Below are 22,226 nucleotides of genomic sequence, written 5' to 3'. Positions count from 1 at the left end.
GAAGATCTGGATGCAGGCACCTCCTGCAGGTTGTGTTCTCCAGATAGCTGGCGCCTCCAGCGGGTCGAGAAAGCAGATGCTGACGCCTTCAGCAGGTCAAAGAGCCAGGACCAAGGAGCGCTCAGCAGCCAGGAATCAGGAGCCAGAAAGTTCCGCAGCCAGTCCGGGGGTCGAGAACCAGAGAGTTCCGCAGCCAGTCCAGGGGTCGAGAACCAGAGAGTTCCGCAGCCAGTCCAGGGGTCGAGAGCCAGGGAGTTCCGCAGTCAGTCCAGGGGTCGAGAGCCAGAGAGTTCAGCAGCCAGTCCAAGATCAAGCACGGAGGAGACAAGCAGGAATCTAGATCAGAAACAAACACAGGAGCCAAGAAGCCAAGGCAAGGTCTGAAGGCTTAGACCTTGCCTTAAATAGGTCCCAGAAGATGGGGGCTGGCAGGAAGGAACCGTCCTACTTCCTTTAAATCCAGGCAATAGTTGCCCGCGTGGCCCTAGGGAACCTCAGGGGGCGGAGCTTGGCCGAGCGGGGAAGATACCGCGGCCATGTTGGTGCAGCAGCTGCTGCTAAAGAGGAAACCGTCGACGCTGGCCTCAGCGTCGGCGTTTGGCCCTGGTGTTAAGGTGAGTGACCGGCCCCGGTCGCGGTTTGCCGCGGCCGGTGGTCATAATAGTTAATTCACCCTTGGGGATCTCGAGTCCCGGGCCCCAGCAACTGCCTCTTCAATCTGTAATATTACAATTGGATACTGGGACATTAGCTGGGATGACTATGGGGACCTCCCGTGTAAACTCACAAGGGCAGATTTTCAAAGGGGTACGCGCGTAAGATTCGTGTGAACCTCCCGAAAACCTGCCCCAAGTTCCTCAAGCGCGCCCCGAGCCTATGTTTAATAGGCTCGGCGGCGCGCACAAGCCCCGGGACATGTGTAAGTCCCGGGGATTTCCTTGAGGGGCGTGTCGGGGGGGCGTATCGCGGTGGTGCATTGTTCGGGGGCAGGGCCATGGACGTGGTTCCGGACCGGGGGCATTTCGGGGGCATGGTCGAGGCCTCTGAATCTGCTCCCACGCTGGGGAATCGCGCAGCTGGCGCGCGCGAGTTACGCCTGCCTTGGGCACGCGTGACTCTTCAAACAAAATTAGGGGGGTTTAGATAGAGCTGGGGGGGTGGGTTAGGTAGGGGAAGGGAGGGGAAGGTGCGGGGGGAATGGAACGGAGGCAGGCTGCGCTGCTCAGCGCGCACAGGCTGCTGATTTTGCACAGCCTTGCGCACGCCGCCCCGGATTTTAAAGGATCCAGCATACTTTATTAAAATCTACCCCACAGTGTCTATCTGCAGAGGGAAATTCTGGGGAGGAGAAGCATTTGGGTTCTATTGCCAAATCCTCAGTGGTTAAAGATAATAATTTATCAATGTTGCCTTTTCCCTCTATAATTCCAGAAGTGAGGGATTTACCTGGAAGTGATATAGAACCAGAGAGTGTTTCTCTAATGGATGTGTGGGGATTCCTTGCTAAGGTGGATAAGAAAGTAGTTCCATATCCCAAATACGTAATTTTTCTGTTCAAACTAGAGCTAAAACTGAGGAGTTAGACATCACACTAAGAGATATGGAGGCCCCGATTTCTACTTTCAACGCTCATTTAGCTCCATTGCAGGTAGTGATTACATCTTTTATAAAGGATAAACTATTCCTTTATAATCAAATTGAAATATTAGAAAACGAAATGAGGTCCAGTAATTTGTGTTTTTTTAAAATTTCCCTTTAACTAGATTTTCCCCCAAGAGAATTATTTAGAAAACACATGGCTGAAATTTTGTCTTTTGAGGAGGACAAGACTCCACTCTTGTCAAAAACGTATTATATTTCCCACAGGAAAGCAAATAGTAAAGCAGGACGGGGGGGGGGGTGAGGATGTGCAAGGAAGCCCTGGCACCTATTGATAATACAACCACCGGAGCCGCATTGTTAGCATCATTTTCTCTAAAATGTGATAAGGATTTGGTGTTCTCTAAATGCTTTCAGAATAAACATCTGATTTTCTGCGGACTGAAAACTCGGGTTTTTCCAGACGTTTCCAGGGCCGCACAGGCACGCAGGAAACCTGTCCTTGCATACAAGGAAAGGGTTCTAGATATAGGTGTCAGTCTCTTCCTTCAATATCCTTGTAAATGTTTGGTAACTTATCATAATAATAAGTTTGTGTTCTATGATCCTCTACATTTACAGCAATTTATTAGGGACAAGGCTATAGTTCAGTAAAGTAATGGTGCAAAATAAAAAAGTGATGATGTGGGCTAAATTAAATATATAGGTGGTGTAGTATGCATGTATTATTGTATATGATGTTTCTTTAAATGCATGAATGATTTCATTGTAAACAATATTACAGATCGAATAAATAATAAATTAAAACATTAAAAAAAAAAAAAAAAAAAGGGTAGTAACTATGTTAAGGTTATGTACTGATGATCCCTGCAGGTTACCCCCATGTTTGTGTTAAGGTTCGTTACTGCTGCTCCCTGCAGGTTACCTCCATGTTTGTGTTAAGGTTAGTTACTGCTGCTCCCTGCAGGTTACCCCCATGTTTGTGATAAGGTTAGTTACTGCTGCTCCCTGCAGGTTACCCCCATGTTTGTGATAAGGTTAGTTACTGCTGCTCCCTACAGGTTACCCCCATGTTTGTGTTAAGGTTAGTTACTGCTGCTCCCTGCAGTAATGAGTGGAGATTCAAAGCCGGTGTTGTTTTGAGTGAGAAGTTTAGTGCTCCTCTATCCATAGTGGCAGAATATCAGAGAAGAATAATCTCAATAGAGTGGAAAAGTGAGTGTTATGGGCATTGATCCTTACCTGCCCTTATTTAATGTTTACTATTCAGATACTTGAAAGGTTTTAATGATCTATGGTCGTCAACAATCCTTTTCCTTTGGAAACAATTTAGTAGAACTAGGGGTCACGATTTGAAACTCCAGGGAGGAAAGAGTCAATGTCAGGAATTATTTCTTCTTCACGAAGAAGCTGGTGGATGCCTGGCATGCCCTTCCGGAGGCAGTGGTGAAGACTAAAACTGTGTATGATTTCATAGGGGCATGGGATAAACACTGTAGATCCCTAAAGGCTAGAGGATGGGAATGAATAAAAAAGCTTGGGAGTCTCCTGCACGGAGCGGCGGTTACTATCTTGGAAGCCTGCAGGGCTCACTAAATGGACCATTTTTGGTTTTCTCTGCCATTATTTGTTACCATATTTCAGGACAGATGTATTTGTAATGAAAACAAACTTTTAAAATTAGTAAAATCAGGAAATTGGTTTTACCCACCATTTTTTACTCAAATTGTTACGAGCGCGCGTGGGCGCGGTCGTCTCGAGCTGGTGGTGAGCCCTTGGGCCACAGCAGGACTCAAGGAGGAGCCCCCAGCCACACCGTGGGAGGTGAGCTGAGCAGGCATGGTGAGCCAGGCGGGTACAGAAGCAGGGAGTCCGACCCTCAGCCGGACCTGCATGCCCATGGTAGTCAACGGGGAAGTTGACTGATGAACGGTCCTCAGACTGTTCCCGGCCCTTTCGGACCTGCCGCAGGGAACGGCAATGGGCAGCAGGCCGGACAGAGGCGAGGGCAGACAGAGTCCTTACATAGAAGACGTCAGACGGGGGCTGAAGCAGACATCTAAGACAGGCTGAAGCAAGACGTTGAAGAGGAGGGCTGGAAGGAAACATGGCACTGTCCATCAGGGCGCCCTACTCAGCCCACCCGTGGGACTGAGTCACGGACCACCCCGTCCCAGACGCGCCCTACACAGCCCAGGAAGGCTGGTCGCAGACCACTCTGAGAAAGGAGGGTGCAGGGAAGACAAAGCGGAAGATCCAGGCGAACAGGAACTCCGATGCTGGGATACTGACATCCAAAGCCCCTTTGGCTGGCAGGCAGGGAAGCTCAAGAGCCCGTGGGACGAATCCCTCCTGTTGGCCACTCCAGGGCCCAACAGGACAGAAGGCTCAGGAACCAGACAGGACGTAGGGCAGAAGCGAGCAGAACTGGATCAGGACATCAGGAACACATCAAGGCGAACATCAGGAAGCAAACATCCGGACAGAGACAGGACAAGGAGCCATCAACACAAGGCAGACCACGGTGGACCTGGATCGGCAAGGTTACAGACGACTGTAGAACCCGATCCGCAGGCCAGTTGCAAAAGAAAAGGAAGTCCTTATATACTGGAGGTAGAAGGCAACTCCCTGGGAGGAGCTTGCCAGGACCGCCCACCGCTGGCCCTATAAATAAGGAGGAGGGAGATCACGTGAGCCAGCGGGGACAGCGGATGTGGAACCCTTAGCTCCGGGTCCCGTCTCCCTATCTGGGCCCATCCCCAGCCTACATTCTATCGGCACCTCTTAATTTTATTCCCTAACTCTTGCACATTGTGGATACGTCTCCAGAAGGTGGAAATATGGCGACACGGACCATCCGCAAGGAGAAGGAAAGAGAGAGGCCTAAGGAAGCGGATCCGCCATCTTCGCCAGATCGCCCGCCGCCAAGCCAGTTGGCGCCGGGTATTGAGCTAGAACATATAAAGACGGCGGTGGTGGCGGCGCTTGGTCCCGACCTCAAGGCGATAGCGGAACAGATTGCCGAGGTAAAGCAATCCCTGCAGGGATTTGAACCCCGTATTGTAGAGTTGGAATCGCGGATGTCGGAGGCGCACGACGATCTCGAGACGGCGCGGACTGATATTGCTGCTCTTAAGGCCTCGGTCTCGCAACAGGCCGCAAAACTCGAAGACCTTGAAAATCGTTCGCGCCGCTCGAACCTTAGATTGATCGGAGTACCGGAGTCGCTGAAGGACTCCGACTTACCAGCTTATTTGGAAAAGTGGATATCGGAGCAGTTGTCTCTCCCCCAGACGAATGGTCCGTTGCGCATCGAGCGCGCTCACAGATTGGGCCAGCGACAGAGGGAAGCCATGCGGCCGCGGCCAGTCATCGTTAAACTGCTCAACTACGCTCACAAAATTGACATCCTTCGGGCACTGCGAGGCGGGCGTAGTCTCCAGTTGGAGGGACAAAAAATTTTGCTCTTCCAGGATTTTTCAGCGGGAGTATCCCAGCAACGACGTGCTATGGCCCCGCATTGCTCGCAACTGATTAATCTGGGCCTCCGCGCGACCCTTGTTTATCCGGCGCGCTTGCGGGTGGCGACTGCTGGAGGCCCTCGATGGTTTGAGACACCTGAGCAGGCTAAGATCTTTGTGGAGGAAACTGTGGTGACAAATACGGCGAAATCGTGAGTTCGTGGTGAAGACTTGTGTCTGCAGGGAGACGCAGTGCGGAGTCCGGTTATGGCGACATGTGGCGCGTGTCGGCTTCTGATCCTGGTTTTTTTTTCTATTCCTTTCCCCCTAGTGCAAACCTACTTTTTTCTTCTTTTTCAAATTGGGGACCTTGGTGTTTTTTTTTTTTTTTTTTTACTCTGGCAGGCAGGGAACACTGTGTAGTATGTCCCCCCTAGAATGCCTGGCTCTCGGACAAATGTTTTGAGCCTTTGTATTTTTTTTTACTTATTTTTCTTTTGTTTTAAAGCTACTTTTCCTGATTGGGTTTTTTTTTTCTTCTCTTCTTTCTATTTTATTTTTTTCTTTTTCTTTTCTCCCATTCTCGTTGGGGTCTTTTGAATTTTCTATCCGTACGATGCCTACAACGTGGTTTTTTTTTTTTTTTTTTTTTTTCCTTTGTGATCGAGGCATCGTGGGACATGACATTGTGAGCGCATAGTGCTCCACAGACAGCGGGCGATGGTGTTTAATCGTCCATTGTTCAAATAGGGCTGTTAATTTTGTATTTTCCTTTTTGGTCGGTACATCGAGTGAACTGACATTGTGTGAGTAACGCTCCACGGACTGCGGGCGATGTTGTTCAATCGTCAGCTATTCTCCTAGTGGGGTTTTTTTTTTTTTTTCTTTTCTCTCTCATTTTCCTTCCTTCTCTCTCCCCCTGTGCAACGTCTAACAGGGGGGGGGGGGGGGGTGTTCCTGAGGTTTTTTTATTATTTTATTTACAAGTTTTTATATTTTGGTTTTTATTTTTGTTGCTTTCTCCCATTTTGGTTTTTTTTTTCTTCTGTTTGTCTTCCTACTTTACTTTATTAGTTTTTTTTTTATTTTTCTTAGTTTGTTTTTTATATATATATATATATATATATATATACAGTACCCTTCTGGTTACCGAGATGTATGTACAGGCTGCTGGTAATGGGTTGCCGTTGTATGGAGTATTGTTATTTTATCTTGGGTGGGAAGGGAGTTGGGTATGCTACTTTATAAATCTGAAGGCTGCCTTAGTTTAGTGGAGGTATTGGCTGCTGGGGGTGGAGGGGGGGGCGGGGGGGTGAGGGGTGCTCACACGCTGGTGGGGAGGGGTTCAGTGATCTTCATTTGCATAGCCCACGGGAGGATACCCCTAATGGGGGCTGTGCTTTCAGTGGGACAGGAACGAGGGGGGGGGGGGGTGGGGAGGGGATGGGGGTGATAGGGGGGAAGGGGGGAGGGGCTTCTCTGTTTGGTCTCGCAAGTGGTCTAGTTCGGCTGCGAGGCCTGTTTATCTGGGTATCGGGATTTGTGGATGTCAGACTCAAGTCTGGACTCCGGCTGGGAGAGTTCGGATTTGTTTAAATGTATTACTTTTACAATGTATGCTTGGTCTCTATATATATCTCTAGTAACCTTACGCGTTTAATATCCTGGAATGTTGGCGGGATACATTCCCCTATAAAGCGCACCAAGATCTTGACTCATTTGAAGCGGAAGGAGGCGATGGTCGGTTTTCTTCAGGAAACCCACCTCACTGATGCTGAACATCTTAAGCTATGTCGATTGTGGGTGGGACGGGTGGTCTCTGCGTCGGCGACCTCTAGGTCCGCGGGGGTGGCGATTTTGTTTCATAAAAGTCTACCGCTCCAGATTCGTGGGGAAATTAAGGACCCGGAGGGCCGTTTCGTCATAGTGGTAGCAGAACTATTTCATCGTCAGATTGTGTTTTGTAATCTCTATGCCCCCAATAAGTACGATGCCCAATTTTTTCAAACGATATATGGGCACTTGCTGCCTTACCTGGCCAACACTATTATTGTGGGGGGCGACTTCAACACCATTCGGGACCCTAAGGTAGATACTTCTCAACTAGGACGTCGGGAACATGGTATGGGGAAGGGCCCTGGGATGCTAGCCTCCACGCTGCATTTGGTAGATGTTTGGCGCCTGCTTAACCCCGAGGTCCGGGAGTTTACCCACCTGTCCAGAGCGCATGCTACCTATGCCCGTATAGATTACATTATGCTCAGTGGCAGTGCCTTTCCCCTGGTGGCTGAGGCGGGAATCGAAACGGTTCTTATTTCTGATCATGCCCCGGTGTGGGTAGACTTACAGCTTGCGTCTCCCAGCACTGGTGCTCGTTCCTGGCGGTTTCCGTATTATTTGGCGGAAGATCAAGCTTTTCAGGAATTTCTGCGGGAGCGGTGGTCGGATTACGCTACACTCAATGCGGAGCATACAACTGATCCATCCTTATTTTGGTATACCGCTAAAGCGGTGATAAGGGGGGACATCATTTCTTATGTGGCTCATCGCCGGAAGTCTATTAACGCTCAAATTATATTACTAAATGATCAGTTGCGACGGGCCAAGCGCCAGTTGTTACGGAGCAATACGGCTCAGAATCGGGAGCAATATCATTCTATACAGTGTACTTTGAATACAGTTCTACATTCTCGGGCACAAAAAAGTATACTGTATTATCAATATCAACTGTACCGCTATGGTAATAAAGCTGGGAGAATGATGTCCCACTTAATCCGCTCAGCCAGGGGAAATCGATATGTGGCGGGCTTAAAGAATGAATCGGGTCAGATTGAAACTTGCAACACTACTATTTTGCGTCTTTTCCGGACATACTATGAAAACTTATATAGTGCAGGGGAATGGTCGGAGGAGAAATGTGGCCTCTTTTGTGATTCCTTGCCTATCCCAGTCCTTACCTTGGAACAGCGGCAACTGCTTAACGCTCCTATAACAGATCTTGAAATCAAGGGGGGGATTTTACAGTCCAAAAAGTTAAAGGCTCCTGGCCCTGATGGATACACCGGTGAGTTTTATAGGTGTGTGGTCGATAAAGTCTGTGGCCCGCTGAGAGAGTTTTTTTTAGATTTGATTGCCAAAGGAAGATACCCGTCCCAGATGAATACTGCGCATATTACATTAATTGCTAAGCCGGGGAAAGACCCTCAACGAGTGGACTCGTATCACCCTATTTCTTTGATAAATTATGACCAGAAGTTACTGGCAAAAATTCTTGCAGATAGGCTGGCGCGGGTACTCCCTGCGTTGGTAGGAGACCATCAGGTTGGTTTCGTGAGGAGGAGGTACGGGTTGACCAATGTTCGAAAGATTCTTACAGCCCTAGACTTATGTCATTATACGCAGACTCCTTCCCTAACGATTAGTTTTGACGCGGAAAAAGCGTTTGATCGGGTGGAGTGGCCTTATCTCGTTTATATATTACGGCGAATGGGAATGGACGGTTTCTTTTTACAGACTATACAGTTGCTGTATGCAGACCCGCAGGCGTCTATATTGGTTAATGGAGACCGCTCGGTTCCGTTTGATATTAAGAGAGGCACACGTCAGGGATGTCCCCTCTCTCCCTTATTATTTGTTTTGCAGTTGGAACCTCTCCTTCTCGCGATACGCCGTGCCCCTGGAATTCGGGGGATACGTTTAAATGATATGATTTTTAAAAGCGTAGCGTTTGCGGACGACCTTCTAGTCTTTCTAACTTGTCCGCAGACGTCTCTCCCAGTTCTGTTGGATCGAATGGGAGCCTTTGGGGAATTTTCAGGGTTTAAACTGAATCGGGGTAAATCCACGGCGTTAGCTTACCCTGATACACTACGGGAAGGTTGGACTGGGGAATTCCCCCTACAATGGGCAGTGCAGACTATCCGGTATTTGGGAGTAAATATTCCGTTGCACCCAGATCAGGTGTATGCAGCAAATGTACCCCCGCTTCTGCAGCAGACGCAGGCAACGTTGCGCCGCTGGGCCCCCCTCCCTCTATCTCTAAGTGGTCGGGTGCATCTTTATAAAATGGTGGTGCTACCTAAGTGGCTTTATCTTCTGCAGAATTTGCCCCTACACCTTAAGCGTGCTGACCGGCTCTCCTTGGACCGCGCCCTGGGTAATTTTCTTTGGAAGGGAAAGCGGGCACGTGTGCCCTTGGCATGGTTGCAACGGCGGTGGGGTGACGGGGGCCTGGGAGTGCCCAATTTATATCTATATAACTTAGCGTGTAATATGCGTATTATTAGGGAATGGGTGCTGGACGAGGCTACCTTTACTGCTCTTGCGGCGGACAAGGCGTTGATCGCCTCGGTTGCCCTTACCTATGCAATGCAGGCAGAACACGCAAATTTGCCTTACATCTTTGTTCACTCAGCCAATCTGTGTCCGATTCGAAATGCTTGGGTGGCGCTGACCAAGTGGTTGCATCTGCCCCGGATTTGCGCCTATCTATTGCCGGTGGGGGGGGAACCCTGACTTTACCCCAGGCACGCAATCCCGGGTTTTTCAGCGGTGGAGAACCAAGGGCCTCATTTATTTAGGTCATTTTTTCCATCCGGAGGGGCGTAGGCTTACTTGGCCGGAGCTCCGGGAGCGGTATGAGGTGGGGGGTAAAGATGTGTTCTCGTTTTTGCAAATGGACCATTATTTGAAATCGTTGCCTTCGGCCTTCCTGCAGCTTACCATGTACCAGAAACTCGAGGAGGTACTGCAATTGACTGGTACTAGGGCGCCCTCTATATCCTATTATTATCGATCTTTAATTAAAGACAACAGTAGAGAGATCTTTGCACATCTGACTGCTCGATGGAATGTTGATGGGGAGATACACGTTACTGATTCTCTGATACGTGTTTGTTTTAGGGGGGTGTCCAAGATCTCGAGTAATAGCGTTTATCGGGAAATGCAGTATAAGTTCCTGGGACGGGCATATATTTCCCCCCAAAGGGCATTCCAGCAGAGATTAGTGACGTCGGACTGTTGTCTGCGCTGCCCGGGGTGTGTTGGCACTTTGACCCATGCTTTTTGGTCGTGCCCGGGGGTCTTGCAATTTTGGACCTGTATTGCTAAGTTTTTGGCGGAGATATTGGGGGTTTCCATTCCAATTGCACCCACTTGGCTGCTTTTTGGTTATATTCCCGCGCTGCGCATTCGAGATCTGGGCACCCGTCTCTTCATTCAAAAGGCTGGGGTCGTGGGGAAACGTGTTATATTATTGCAATGGCGAGAGGTGGAACCACCCTCTTTTTGGGTGTGGAGAAACTTCTTATATACTATGATGCACATGGAATCCCTCTATTCGCGGGGGACGCCCCGGTTGTGGACTAGGTTCTTGGACGTCTGGGAACCGTACCTACAGGCGCTTCCTCACAGAGCCCGGAGTAGAATCCTCACTGCATGACGTCGAGGTGCAGTGTCTACTGGATCTCCTCAGACTTTGCATATTGGTGGTGCTGTGGACACTTTGGCTCTCGGGCCGATCAGGTTGCTTTATATGAGAGAGCTATGTTGAAGACTGGACGGAGAAGCGGATGGGTGGATAGGGGGGTGGGAGGGCAAAGGGGGGAGAGGGTTCTGTTTTTCTTGTTCCAGCAAAGTTGATTTCAGTGTTGCTGGGAGCGGGAGCAGAGTTAACCTGCACCCAGACGTTTGTTATTGTGTATCTTGTGAAACTTTAATAAAAATGTTTTAACATAAATAAGGAGGAGAGCTGCGGGCCGGCCCCTAGGAGAAGGGCGTCGCCAGACAGGAAGTCCAAACGCTGGCAAGCAAGCCACAGGCACAGCTAGGCCTCTCAGGCCCTGGAGCAAGTCCCGGATGGAACACAGGTGAGGCCCTGGCTTCGGAGCGGCCTCCGGAGGAAGGTGAGAGACCACCTGTAGCGCAGCAACAGGGGGGATCGCAACACAAATTTTCAACAGACAGCAGCGAAAAGAAACAGAGATTAGAAAAAGTAATTTCCTGAGACAGAAACAGAAAATTTAAACCTCACAACAATTAATGTGAATAATTATCAGGAGCTAAAGTTTAGGCTTACCTCAGGAAAATAAACATGTAGATAATAATCCTAAATGAAAGAAAGAGAGCAGTGAGATTAGGGAGAATCTCTCCTGGGAAGGTGACAGAATAGCAAAGTCACTTTATAGGGGAGACACCAGGGTGAGAAACAAACTCCTGATCACCAGGAGACTTCTGCCCAGTCTGAGGATTTGCTTTTGCATTAAATCCTTCCTGATTAGAGCCTCCGGGTGAGAGAGTCACAGTGGGGTCTGTGTTACACTGCATGACATGATGTGATCTCCATGTAAAAGTAACATCCCACATCAGGAGATATCAGACCCAGATCTGAGGATCAGAAGTAAAAACCCCCAAGATCCACAGCAGACGCTCTCACCCTCTCCTGGTTTTCCTATCATCATCCTTTGGATTCTGGGTCCCATTCTGTTTTAGCATTATACTGTGGGATCAGAAAGAAATCTTCAGCACATTTACCAATGGCAACCTGAAGTATCATAAGATGCAAACAGTGCTTGGTGCTATTAATCAAGGTAATGGACGCATAGCAGACTGTAATATTAATTTTAAATGAGCTGTGCTAACGTATCTCAGGAACATAGAGAAAGGATGTCCCTGTCTCAGATTTTGCGGTTTTGACCTGTATTTATTTGGCTCTTGGGCTTGGTGGAAGAACCATGGAAATTCAAATAGAAGCTGGAACAATTCACCCAATTGAACTCTAATATACACGACACTAATATGATGTGCTTGAGAGCCCGGGGCTCTGTATCTGTAAATGTATGCACATCACCTGATTTTGTCTGGGTAATTGCCTGCATTCTTTTCAAACACATTTCAAAAATGTAATGTATTAGGGCAATGCTTTAATTTAAGGAGCCCTGAAATGAATTGGGGGTCACCAAAATGAAATGGACCTTTTTCATTCATTTGCTTCAAAGGGATACTTCAGTCCAAGGCCTAGGCCTGGTCACATCCCAGCATGATGCCTGAGTCTTGGGCAGTGTCCAGGCTGAAGCTGGGCCCAAGCCCTCCCCCATGGGAACAATTATTTACCTAATATCTATGGTATCTGATGAGCAGGCCACGCCAGGTGTCAATGCCTGGAAGCTGGCATAGCTCAGAGCCCAGACTCAAGCCTGGCACTGTGACCTGGTCTGGAGGACAGTAACCAACACCGGGATCTCTGCCTAGACCCAATGCATGGACCTAGTCCAGTGTCCAGGTTCTGAGGCTTCGGCCCATTCCCAGTCCCGATGCTAGGACCTAGTCTGAAAACCGGATCTCAACACCTGAGCCTCATCCCAGGCCAATGAAGGGACATAAACTGGATGCCTGGTCCGATGTCCCAGTATCGGCCAAGGGTCAGGCCCAGGTATTTATTTATTTATTTTATTTAACATATTTATATACCATTTTACCAATACAAGGATTGAACAAAGTGGTTTACAATAATAAAACTAAAAATAAAATCTATAAAAAAACAAAAATAGTGTGAAATAAAGATAGAATAAAATTGCAAACTATGATAGAGTAAAAATCAGCACTCACTGTTATGTTATAAAACCAAAAGAAAGAACCATAAAGATTTAAGATTTAAGAAACCTAAAGTAGGTAAATATAGCACATAACTGACTTAAAACTCCCTGAAGTTTTCTACTATTGAGAAAATTCTAAACTCTCAAAAGCTTGCTTGAACAGATGGGTTTTTATAGCTTTTTTGAATTCCTTTCTGTTTTGTATTTGTCTCAAGGAGTCTGGCAGAGCATTGCAAATGATAGGACCGGCCACTGAAAAGGCTCTTTGTCTTGTTACATTAAGGGCTGCCATTTTTACTGTGGAAACTTCTAGTAAATTTTTTCCAGCTGATCTAAGGTCTCTTGAGAGTTTGTAGACTCGTAATGTAGAGCATAGCCAAATGGAGAGGAGTCCAGTAGTACAGTCCAGAAGTCACCGCAAGCGATCCAGGGATTGACGTCCATAGCTCCAGCTTCCAGAGGCCCTGCCCCCTTTGCAGTAGAGGAGGACTGAAGCACGCGCCACTGTAGTTAAAGAGGATTGGTAAGTATAGCTTTCAGAAATTTTTGGCCTTATAAAAGTTTGGTGAAAGGTGAAATTAAGGGATATATTATTTAGAGTTTGTGTGTGTCTGAGGTAATAAGCAAGCCAGAGATAATTAATTCTAATGTCTGTCTTTCCCACCCACTCAACCCTTGATTTTTAGGCATGAGACACTTTCTCATTAAAAACCAATCAGGGTCTTATCTAAATCATACTATTGTACCAGCCCTTATTGAAAATTTAATCATCCCCTTGTAGGACACTAGCTGATTAATTAGTAAATTCACCTGTACATTTAAACTATTCACATTCCAACTCCCTTAGTATCCTAAACTTAACTAGGAACTCAATAAAACTAAGATGAAGGCAGCAGTCCAGCAGCAAGAGGGGGGCTTTCCAGTCTTTTGCATTGAGTGTCACATGTATGATTTTTTACCCGCCGGTGAGAGATTGTATGTGTGCACTCAGTGCAAAGAGCTCCTGGCTCTCAGGGAAAGAATCAGATCTCTGGAGGCTAGAGTAGCAGACTTGGAGGAGCTGAGGGAGACAGAGAGATATATAGATGAGACCTTCAGGGACATAGTAGCCAAATCCAGTCTGGCAGCCCTAGTGCTGCCTAGGATCAGAAAGGTCTCCCAGTAGGAGAACATCACCCTGGTGTAACAGGAATTGATCCTGTAGCAAGGACATGCTCTCCAGGTGATGTATTGTCCTCTCGCACTGAGGACAAGTCTCCCAGGGCTACTGCCCAGGAGGGAAGGGTTAGGCCGGCCATCATAGTTGGTGATTCGATTATTAGAAATGTAGATAGCAGGGTGGCTGGTGGACGTGAGGACTGCCTGGTAACTTGTGTGCCTGGTGAGAAGGTGGCAGACCTCACACTTCACCTAGATAGGATTATAGACAGATCTGGGGAGGAGCCGGCTGTCATGGTACATATGGGCACGAACAACATAGGAAAATGTGGGAGAGAGGTTCTGGAAGCCAAATTTAGGATTTTAGGTAGGAAGCTGAAATCCAGAACCTCCAGGGTAGCATTCTCTGAAATGCTTCCTGTTCCACATGCAGGTCCCCAGAGGCAGGCAGAGCTCCGGAGTCTCAATGAGTGGATGAGACGATGGTGCAGGGAAGAGGGATTCAGCTTTGTAAGGAACTGTGGAAACTTTTGGGGAAAGGGGAGTCTCTTCCGAAAGGATAGGCTCCACCTTAACCAGAGTGGAACCAAGCTGCTGGCACTAACTTTCAAAAAGGAGATAGAGCAGCTTTTAAACTAGAACAAGGGGGAAAGCCGACAGTCACTCAGCAGTGCATGGTTCGGAGAAATGTTTCCTTGAAGGATACTAATGAAACAGGAGAGTCAGGGCATCCCAACAGAGAGGTTCCATTAAATGCAAACATAGTTCATATACCTATATGTAAAAAATCACCAAAGCTAATGATTTCCAAATTATCCCAAACAACTAAAAAGTAGGTTGTTAAAACAAATAAAAAACACACTTTGAAATGTCTGTATGCCAATGCCAGAAGTCTAAGAAGTAAGATGGGAGAGTTAGAGTGTATAGCAGCAAATGATGAGACTGACATAATTGGCATCACAGAGACTTGGTGGAAGGAGGATAACCAATGGGACAGTGCTATATCAGGGTACAAATTATATCGTAATCATAGGGAGGATCAACTTGGTGGGGGTGTGGCACTTTATGTCCAGGAGGGTATAGAGTCCAACAGGATAAAGATCATACAAGAGAGTAAATGCTCAGTAGAATCTATATGGGTAGAAATCCCATGTGTGTTGGGTAAGAGTATAGTGACAGGAGTATACTACTGCCACCTGGACAAAATGGTCAGACAGATGATGAAATGCTAAGAGAAATCAGGAAAGCTAACCAATTTGGCAGTGCAACAATAATGGGAGATTTCAATTACCCCAATATTGACTGGGTAAATGTAACATCAGGACTTGCTAGAGACATATGGTTCCTGGATGTAATAAATGATTGCTTAATGGAGCAATTGGTTCAGGAACCAACAAGAGAGGGAGCTATTTTAGATTTAATTCTTAGTGGAATGCAGGATTTGGTGAGAGAGGTAACTGTGGTGGGGCCACTTGGCAGCAGTGATCATAACACGATCAAATTTAAACTAATAACTGGAAGGGGGACAATAAGTAAATCTGCGGCTCTAACACTAAACTTTCAAAAGGGAAACTTTGATAAAATGAGGAAAATAATTAGAAAAAAACTGAAAGGTGCAGCTGCAAAGGTTAAAAGTGCTCAACAGGCTTGGACATTGTTTAAAAATATAATCTTAGAGGGGCAGTACATATGTATTCCACGCATTAAGAAAGGTGGAAGGAATGTAACACCAATATATAAAAAAGGTTCCAGGGGTGATCCTGGTAACTATAGACCAGTGAGCCTAACTTCAGTGCCAGGAAAAATAGTGGAAACTATTCTCAAGATCAAAATCGTAGAGCATATAGAAAGACATGATTTAATGGAACACAATCAACACGGATTTACCCAAGGGATGTCTTGCCTAAAAAATCTGCTTCATTTTTTTGAAGGGGTTAATAAACATGTGGATAAAGGTGAACTGGTAGATATAGTGTATTTGGATTTTCAGAAGGCGTTTGACAAAGTCCCTCATGAGAGGCTTCTACGAAAACTAAATAGTCATGGAATAGGAGGTGATGTCCTTTCATGGATTACAAACTGGTTAAAAGACAGGAAACAGAGAGTAGGATTAAATGGTCAATTTTCTCAGTGGAAAAGGGTAAACAGTGGAGTGCCTCAGGGATCTGTGCTTGGACTGGTGCTTTTCAATATATATATAAATGATCTGGAAAGGAATACGAAGAGTGAGGTTATCAAATTTGCGGATGATACAAAATTATTCAGAGTAGTTAAATCACAAGCAGACTAATACATTACAGAAGAACCTTGCAAGACTGGAAGATTGGGCATCCAATTGGCAGATGAAATTTAATGTGGACAAGTGCAAGGTGTTGCATATAGGGGGCGTGTTCGGGGGTGTATGGATGGTCCGGTGGTGTGGCCGAGTGCCCCGACACAGCGGCCTGTGTTGGGGCCTGCCGCGCCGGCGCACGTAAGTTACTACTGCCTGGAGGCAGTAGTAACTTTTCTGATAAAGGTAGGTTCTATATTAGGAGCTAGCACCCAGGAAAAATATCTAGGTATCATAGTGGTTAATACTTTAAAATTGTCGGCTCAGTGTACTGCAGCAGTCAAAAAAGCAAACAGAATGTTAGGAATTATTAGGAAGGGAATGGTTAATAAAACGGAAAATGTCATAATGCCTCTGTATCGCTCCATGGTGAGACCGCACCTTGAATACTGTGTACAATTCTGGTTGCCACATCTCAAAAAAGATATAATTGTGATGGAGAAGGTACAGAGAAGGGCAACCAAAATGATAAATGGTATGGAACAGCTCCCCATGAGAAAAGGATGAAGAGGTTAGGGCTGTTCAGCTTGGAGAAGAGAAGGCTGAGGGGGGGATATGATAGAGGTCTTTAAGATCATGAGAGGTCTTGAACAAGTGGATGTGACTCGGTTATTTACACTTTCGAATAATAGAAGGACTAGGGGGCATTCCATGAAGTTAGCATGTAGTACATTTAAGACTAATCGGAGAAAATTCTTTTTCACTCAACGCACAATAAAGCTCTGGAATTTGTTGCCAGAGGATGTGGTTAGTGCAGTTAGTGTAGCTGGGTTCAAAAAAGGTTTGGATAAGTTCTTGGAGGAGAAGTCCATTAATGGCTATTAATCAATTTTACTTAGGGAATAGCCATTGCTATTGATTGCATCAGTAGCATGGGATCTTCTTAGTGTTTGGATACTTGCCAGGTTCTTGTGGCCTGGTTTGGCCTCTGTTGGAAATAGGATGCTGGGCTTGATGGACCCTTGGTCTGGCCCAGCATGGCAATTTCTCATGTTTCTTATGTTTCTTATTATTTAACGGAGAATGAATAACCATTTTATACCATATTCTATATTTAACTGGTAACCAGTGTAATCTCAACAAAATAGGGGTAATGTGATGTTTAATGGGCGTTGCTGTAAGAAGCCTAGCTGCTAAGTTTTGGATTAACTGAAAAAGTCTGATAGTCGATTCAGGGAGACCCAGATATAATCCATTGCAATAATCTGTTCCTGAGAAGATCAAAGCTTGTAAGACTGATCTATAGTCATGAGAAAATAATAAAGGCCATAAACGCTTTAACACATGAAGTTTAAAGAATGAGTTTTTTACTACTTTGGCTATATGCTGCGTTAGAGATAAATTGGAGTCAATCCATATTCCCAGGTTCCGTACTATTTTTGAGACTTGAATAACGTCTTTTTCCAGCATTATATTGGTAGGGGGAGCATTACAGGAGTTCAATATGAAACTGAGATATACATTTTCAGGGTTTTTTTTGTTAAGTTTTAATCGATTATGGGCCATCCATTGTTCAATTGTTTTAATATAAAGTTGAATCATAGAAAAAGTTTCCGACCAAGATGATTTATAAGGTACAAAAAGCTGGATGTCATCTGCATAGATTTTGTATTACACATTTAAAGAAGACAGGATGTGACACAATGGTAAAAGATATATTTGAATAATATTGGTGATAATGAGGAGCCTTGAGTTACACCTGTTGATTGAGAATAAAATGGAGAAAAACAGGAGCCGATGTTAACTTGAGAGGAGCGATCATTAAGGAAACTATCAAACCAATTTAATACTGTAGAATAGGGATGTTAATTCTGCTTCTGACGATTGAAAATATCGTACGATATTTTCAAAGTCGTCAGAAATCGGGGGTTCCCCAAAACCGATAGGAAAACCCCACAAAATTGTTTGTGGGGTTCTCTTATCATTTTGGGGGAGGGCGGGAAAAATGGCACACCAAAACAATCCCTAAACCCACCCCGACCCTTTAAAACTGATCCCTTAGCTTCCCCCACCCTCCCAAACCCCTCAAAAACTTTTTACAAGTACCTGGTGGTCCAGGGAAGTCCTGGGAGTGATCTCCCGCTCTCGGGCCGTCGGCTGCCACTAATAAAAATGACGCCGATGGCCCTTTGCCCTTACCATGTGACAGGGTATCCGTGCCATTGGCCGGCCCCTGTCACATGGTAGGAGCACTGGATGGCCCGTGCCATTTTTAAAGATGGCGCCGGCCGTCCATTACTTCTACCATGTGACAGGAGCCGGCCAATGGCACGGATACCCTGTCACATGGTAAGGGCAAAGGGCCATCGGCGTCATTTTTATTAGTGGCAGCCGACGGCCCGAGAGCGGGAGATCACTCCCAGGACTTCCCTGGACCACCAGGTACTTGTAAAAAGTCTGTCCGATCCCAATACTCAAAATGGCGCCGATCGGCGCCATTTTGAGTATTGGGATCGGACGGACGGCGTGAAAGGAGGTCGCTCCCGGACCCCCGCTGGACTTTTGGCAAGTCTTGTGGGGGTCAGGAGGCCCCCCCAAGCTGGCCAAAAGTTCCGGTTGGGTCCAACGAGGGTCCCGGAGCGACCTCCTGCCACATGACCTACCTGTCACGTGGTAGGAGCACAAGATGGCGCCGGTGACCATGTGACAGGGGCTGACCAATGGCACCGGCAGCCCCTTTGACACAGGCTATCGGCGCCGTAAGGAAACCGCAAACGAGTGCAGGGATGGCTTCCTGACTCCCCGCTGGACCACCAGGGAGTTTTCGTAAGTCTTGGGGGGGTCAGGAGGGTGGGGAGTTTAAATGTTTATTTAGGAGGCCGAATACAACGGATATCTGTTGAATACGTGGGGAGCCGCGATGCGTTTCTCCTCCCCACGTATTTTTCAGATTGCAAAAAATAAGTTGCGGATTACAAATACGTGGAAAACGGATGCACACCCCTAGTAACTGCTGCTCCATGCAGGCTATCCCCATGTGTCCATTAAGGGTAGTAACTGCTGCTCCATGCAAGCTATCCCCATGTGTCCATTAAGGGTAGTAACTGCTGCTCCATGCAGGTGATCCCCATGTGTCCATTAAGGGTAGTAACTGCTGCTCCATGCAGACTATCCCCATGTGTACATTAAGGATAGTAACTGCTGCTCCATGCAGGCTATCCCCATGTGTCCATTAAGGGTAGTAACTGCTGTTCTATGCAGGCTATCCCCATGTGTCCATTAAGGGTAGTAACTGCTGCTCCATGCAGACTATCCCCATGTGTACATTAAGGGTAGTAACTGCTGTTCTATGCAGGCTATCCCCATGTGTCCATTAAGGGTAGTAACTGCTGCTCCATGCACACTATCCCCATGTGTCCATTAAGGGTAGTAACTGCTGCTCCATGCAGGTGATCCCCATGTGTCCATTAAGGGTAGTAACTGCTGCTCCATGCAGACTATCCCCATGTGTACATTAAGGATAGTAACTGCTGCTCCATGCAGGCTATCCCCATGTGTCCATTAAGGGTAGTAACTGCTGTTCTATGCAGGCTACCCCATGTGTCCATTAAGGGTAGTAACTGCTGCTCCATGCAGACTATCCCCATGTGTACATTAAGGGTAGTAACTGCTGTTCTATGCAGGCTATCCCCATGTGTCCATTAAGGGTAGTAACTGCTGCTCCATGCACACTATCCCCATGTGTCCATTAAGGGTAGTAACTGCTGCTCCATGCAGGTGATCCCCATGTGTCCATTAAGGGTAGTAACTGCTGTTCTATGCAGGCTATCCCCATGTGTCCATTAAGGGTAGTAACTGCTGCTCCATGCACACTATCCCCATGTGTCCATTAAGGGTAGTAACTGCTGTTCTATGCAGGCTATCCCCATGTGTCCATTAAGGGTAGTAACTGCTGCTCCATGCAGGCTATCCCCATGTGTCCATTAAGGGTAGTAACTGCTGTTCTATGCAGGCTATCCCCATGTGTCCATTAAGGGTAGTAACTGCTGCTCCATGCACACTATCCCCATGTGTCCATTAAGGGTAGTAACTGCTGCTCCATGCACACTATCCCCATGTGTCCATTAAGGGTAGTAACTGCTGCTCCATGCACACTATCCCCATGTGTCCATTAAGGGTAGTAACTGCTGCTCCATGCAGGCTATCCCCATGTGTCCATTAAGGGTAGTAACTGCTGCTGCAGGCAGGTTATCCCCATGTGACCATTAAGGGTAGTAACTGCTGCTCCATGCAGGCTATCCCCATGTGTCCATTAAGGGTAGTAACTGCTGCTGCAGGCAGGTTATCCCCATGTGACCATTAAGGGTAGTAACTGCTGCTCCATGCAAGCTATCCCCATGTGTCCATTAAGGGTAGTAACTGCTGCTGCAGGCAGGTTATCCCCATGTGACCATTAAGGGTAGTAACTGCTGCTCCATGCAGGCTATCCCCATGTGTCCATTAAGGGTAGTAACTGCTGCTCCAGGCAGGTTATCCCCATGTGACCATTAAGGGTAGTAACTGCTGCTCCATGCAGGCTATCCCCATGTGTCCATTAAGGATAGTAACTGCTGCTCCATGCAGGTTATCCCCATGTGACCATTAAGGGTAGTAACTGCTGCTCCAGGCAGGTTATCCCCAGGTGACCATTAAGGGTAGTAACTGCTGCTGCAGGCAGGTTATCCCCATGTGACCATTAAGGGTAGTAACTGCTGCTCCAGGCAGGCTATCCCCATGTGTCCATTAAGGGTAGTAACTGCTGCTCCAGGCAGGTTATCCCCAGGTGACCATTAAGGGTAGTAACTGCTGCTGCAGGCAGGTTATCCCCATGTGACCATTAAGGGTAGTAACTGCTGCTCCAGGCAGGCTATCCCCATGTGTCCATTAAGGGTAGTAACTGCTGCTCCAGGCAGGCTATCCCCATGTGTCCATTAAGGGTAGTAACTGCTGCTCCATGCAGGCTATCCCCATGTGTCCATTAAGGGTAGTAACTGCTGCTCCATGCAGGCTATCCCCATGTGTCCATTAAGGGTAGTAACTGCTGCTGCATGCAGGCTATCCCCATGTGTCCATTAGGGGTAGTAACTGCTGCTCCATGCAGGCTATCCCCATGTGTCCATTAGGGGTAGTAACTGCTGCTCCATGCAGGCTATCCCCATGTGTCCATTAAGGGTAGTAACTGCTGCTCCATGCAGGCTATCCCCATGTGTCCATTAAGGGTAGTAACTGCTGCTCCATGCAGGCTATTCCCATGTGTCCATTAAGGGTAGTAACTGCTGCTCCATGCAGGCTATCCCCATGTGTCCATTAGGGGTAGTAACTGCTGCTCCATGCAGGCTATCCCCATGTGTCCATTAGGGGTAGTAACTGCTGCTCCATGCAGGCTATTCCCATGTGTCCATTAGGGGTAGTAACTGCTGCTCCATGCAGGCTATCCCCATGTGTCCATTAGGGGTAGTAACTGCTGCTCCATGCAGGCTATCCCCATGTGTCCATTAAGGGTAGTAACTGCTGCTCCATGCAGGCTATCCCCATGTGTCCATTAAGGGTAGTAACTGCTGCTCCATGCAGGCTATCCCCATGTGTCCATTAAGGGTAGTAACTGCTGCTCCATGCAGGCTATCCCCATGTGTCCATTAAGGGTAATAACTGCCACTTCCTGAGGTAATGATTGTAGATACAAAGCTGGATCCGGTTTGAGACTCATAAGATTTGTGCTCATGTAATCAAAGTGGAAGAAAATCAGAGAATTAAAATCTGAATAGGACAGACAAGGGGGGTTTTGGGGGCATTGATCCTTACCTGCCCTTATTTGTGATTTCCCCACATAAATATTGTACGGAATACAAGCTTTTGTAATTTGTAAATACAGGAAGTTTGGGTTTTACAGGGCATTTTTCAGTGAAATTGTCAACAGAGAGGACAGAAAGAAACACAAATTTAAATCTCGCTCAAATTAATGTGAATATTTATCAGGAGCTAAAGTTTAGGCTTACCCAACCTTCGTCAGGGTCATATTCATCCTAAATGAAAGAAAGAGAGCAGTGAGATTAGGGAAGAATCTCTCCCGGGAAGGTCACAGAATAGCAAAGTCACTTTATAGAG

The 22,226-nt window shown here is 46.9% G+C and overlaps 1 protein-coding gene across 4 annotated transcripts in view; it reads right to left on the bottom strand.

Moving 5' to 3' along the window:
* The window catches only part of LOC115079368 (leucine-rich repeat and coiled-coil domain-containing protein PF07_0014-like), a 127,677-nt gene that overhangs the window by 36,317 nt on the left and 69,134 nt on the right, over positions 1 to 22,226 (bottom strand). For 3 of the 4 annotated variants that reach the window (XM_029582893.1, XM_029582902.1, XM_029582923.1), the window contains 2 exons: positions 22,118 to 22,144; positions 11,137 to 11,166 (listed from right to left, as the gene is read on the bottom strand). In XM_029582893.1, the coding sequence (XP_029438753.1) occupies positions 11,137 to 11,166; positions 22,118 to 22,144 (57 nt within the window). The remainder of the gene's footprint in view (positions 1 to 11,136; positions 11,167 to 22,117; positions 22,145 to 22,226) is intronic. The other variant, XM_029582912.1, reaches the window with a different exon arrangement.

This window comes from Rhinatrema bivittatum, chromosome 1 (genome assembly GCF_901001135.1).
Source record: "Rhinatrema bivittatum chromosome 1, aRhiBiv1.1, whole genome shotgun sequence".
Taxonomy (NCBI): Eukaryota; Metazoa; Chordata; class Amphibia; order Gymnophiona; family Rhinatrematidae; genus Rhinatrema; species Rhinatrema bivittatum.
Note: the sequence above shows the minus strand (reverse complement) of the source record. Positions and strands in the feature narration are given on the sequence as shown.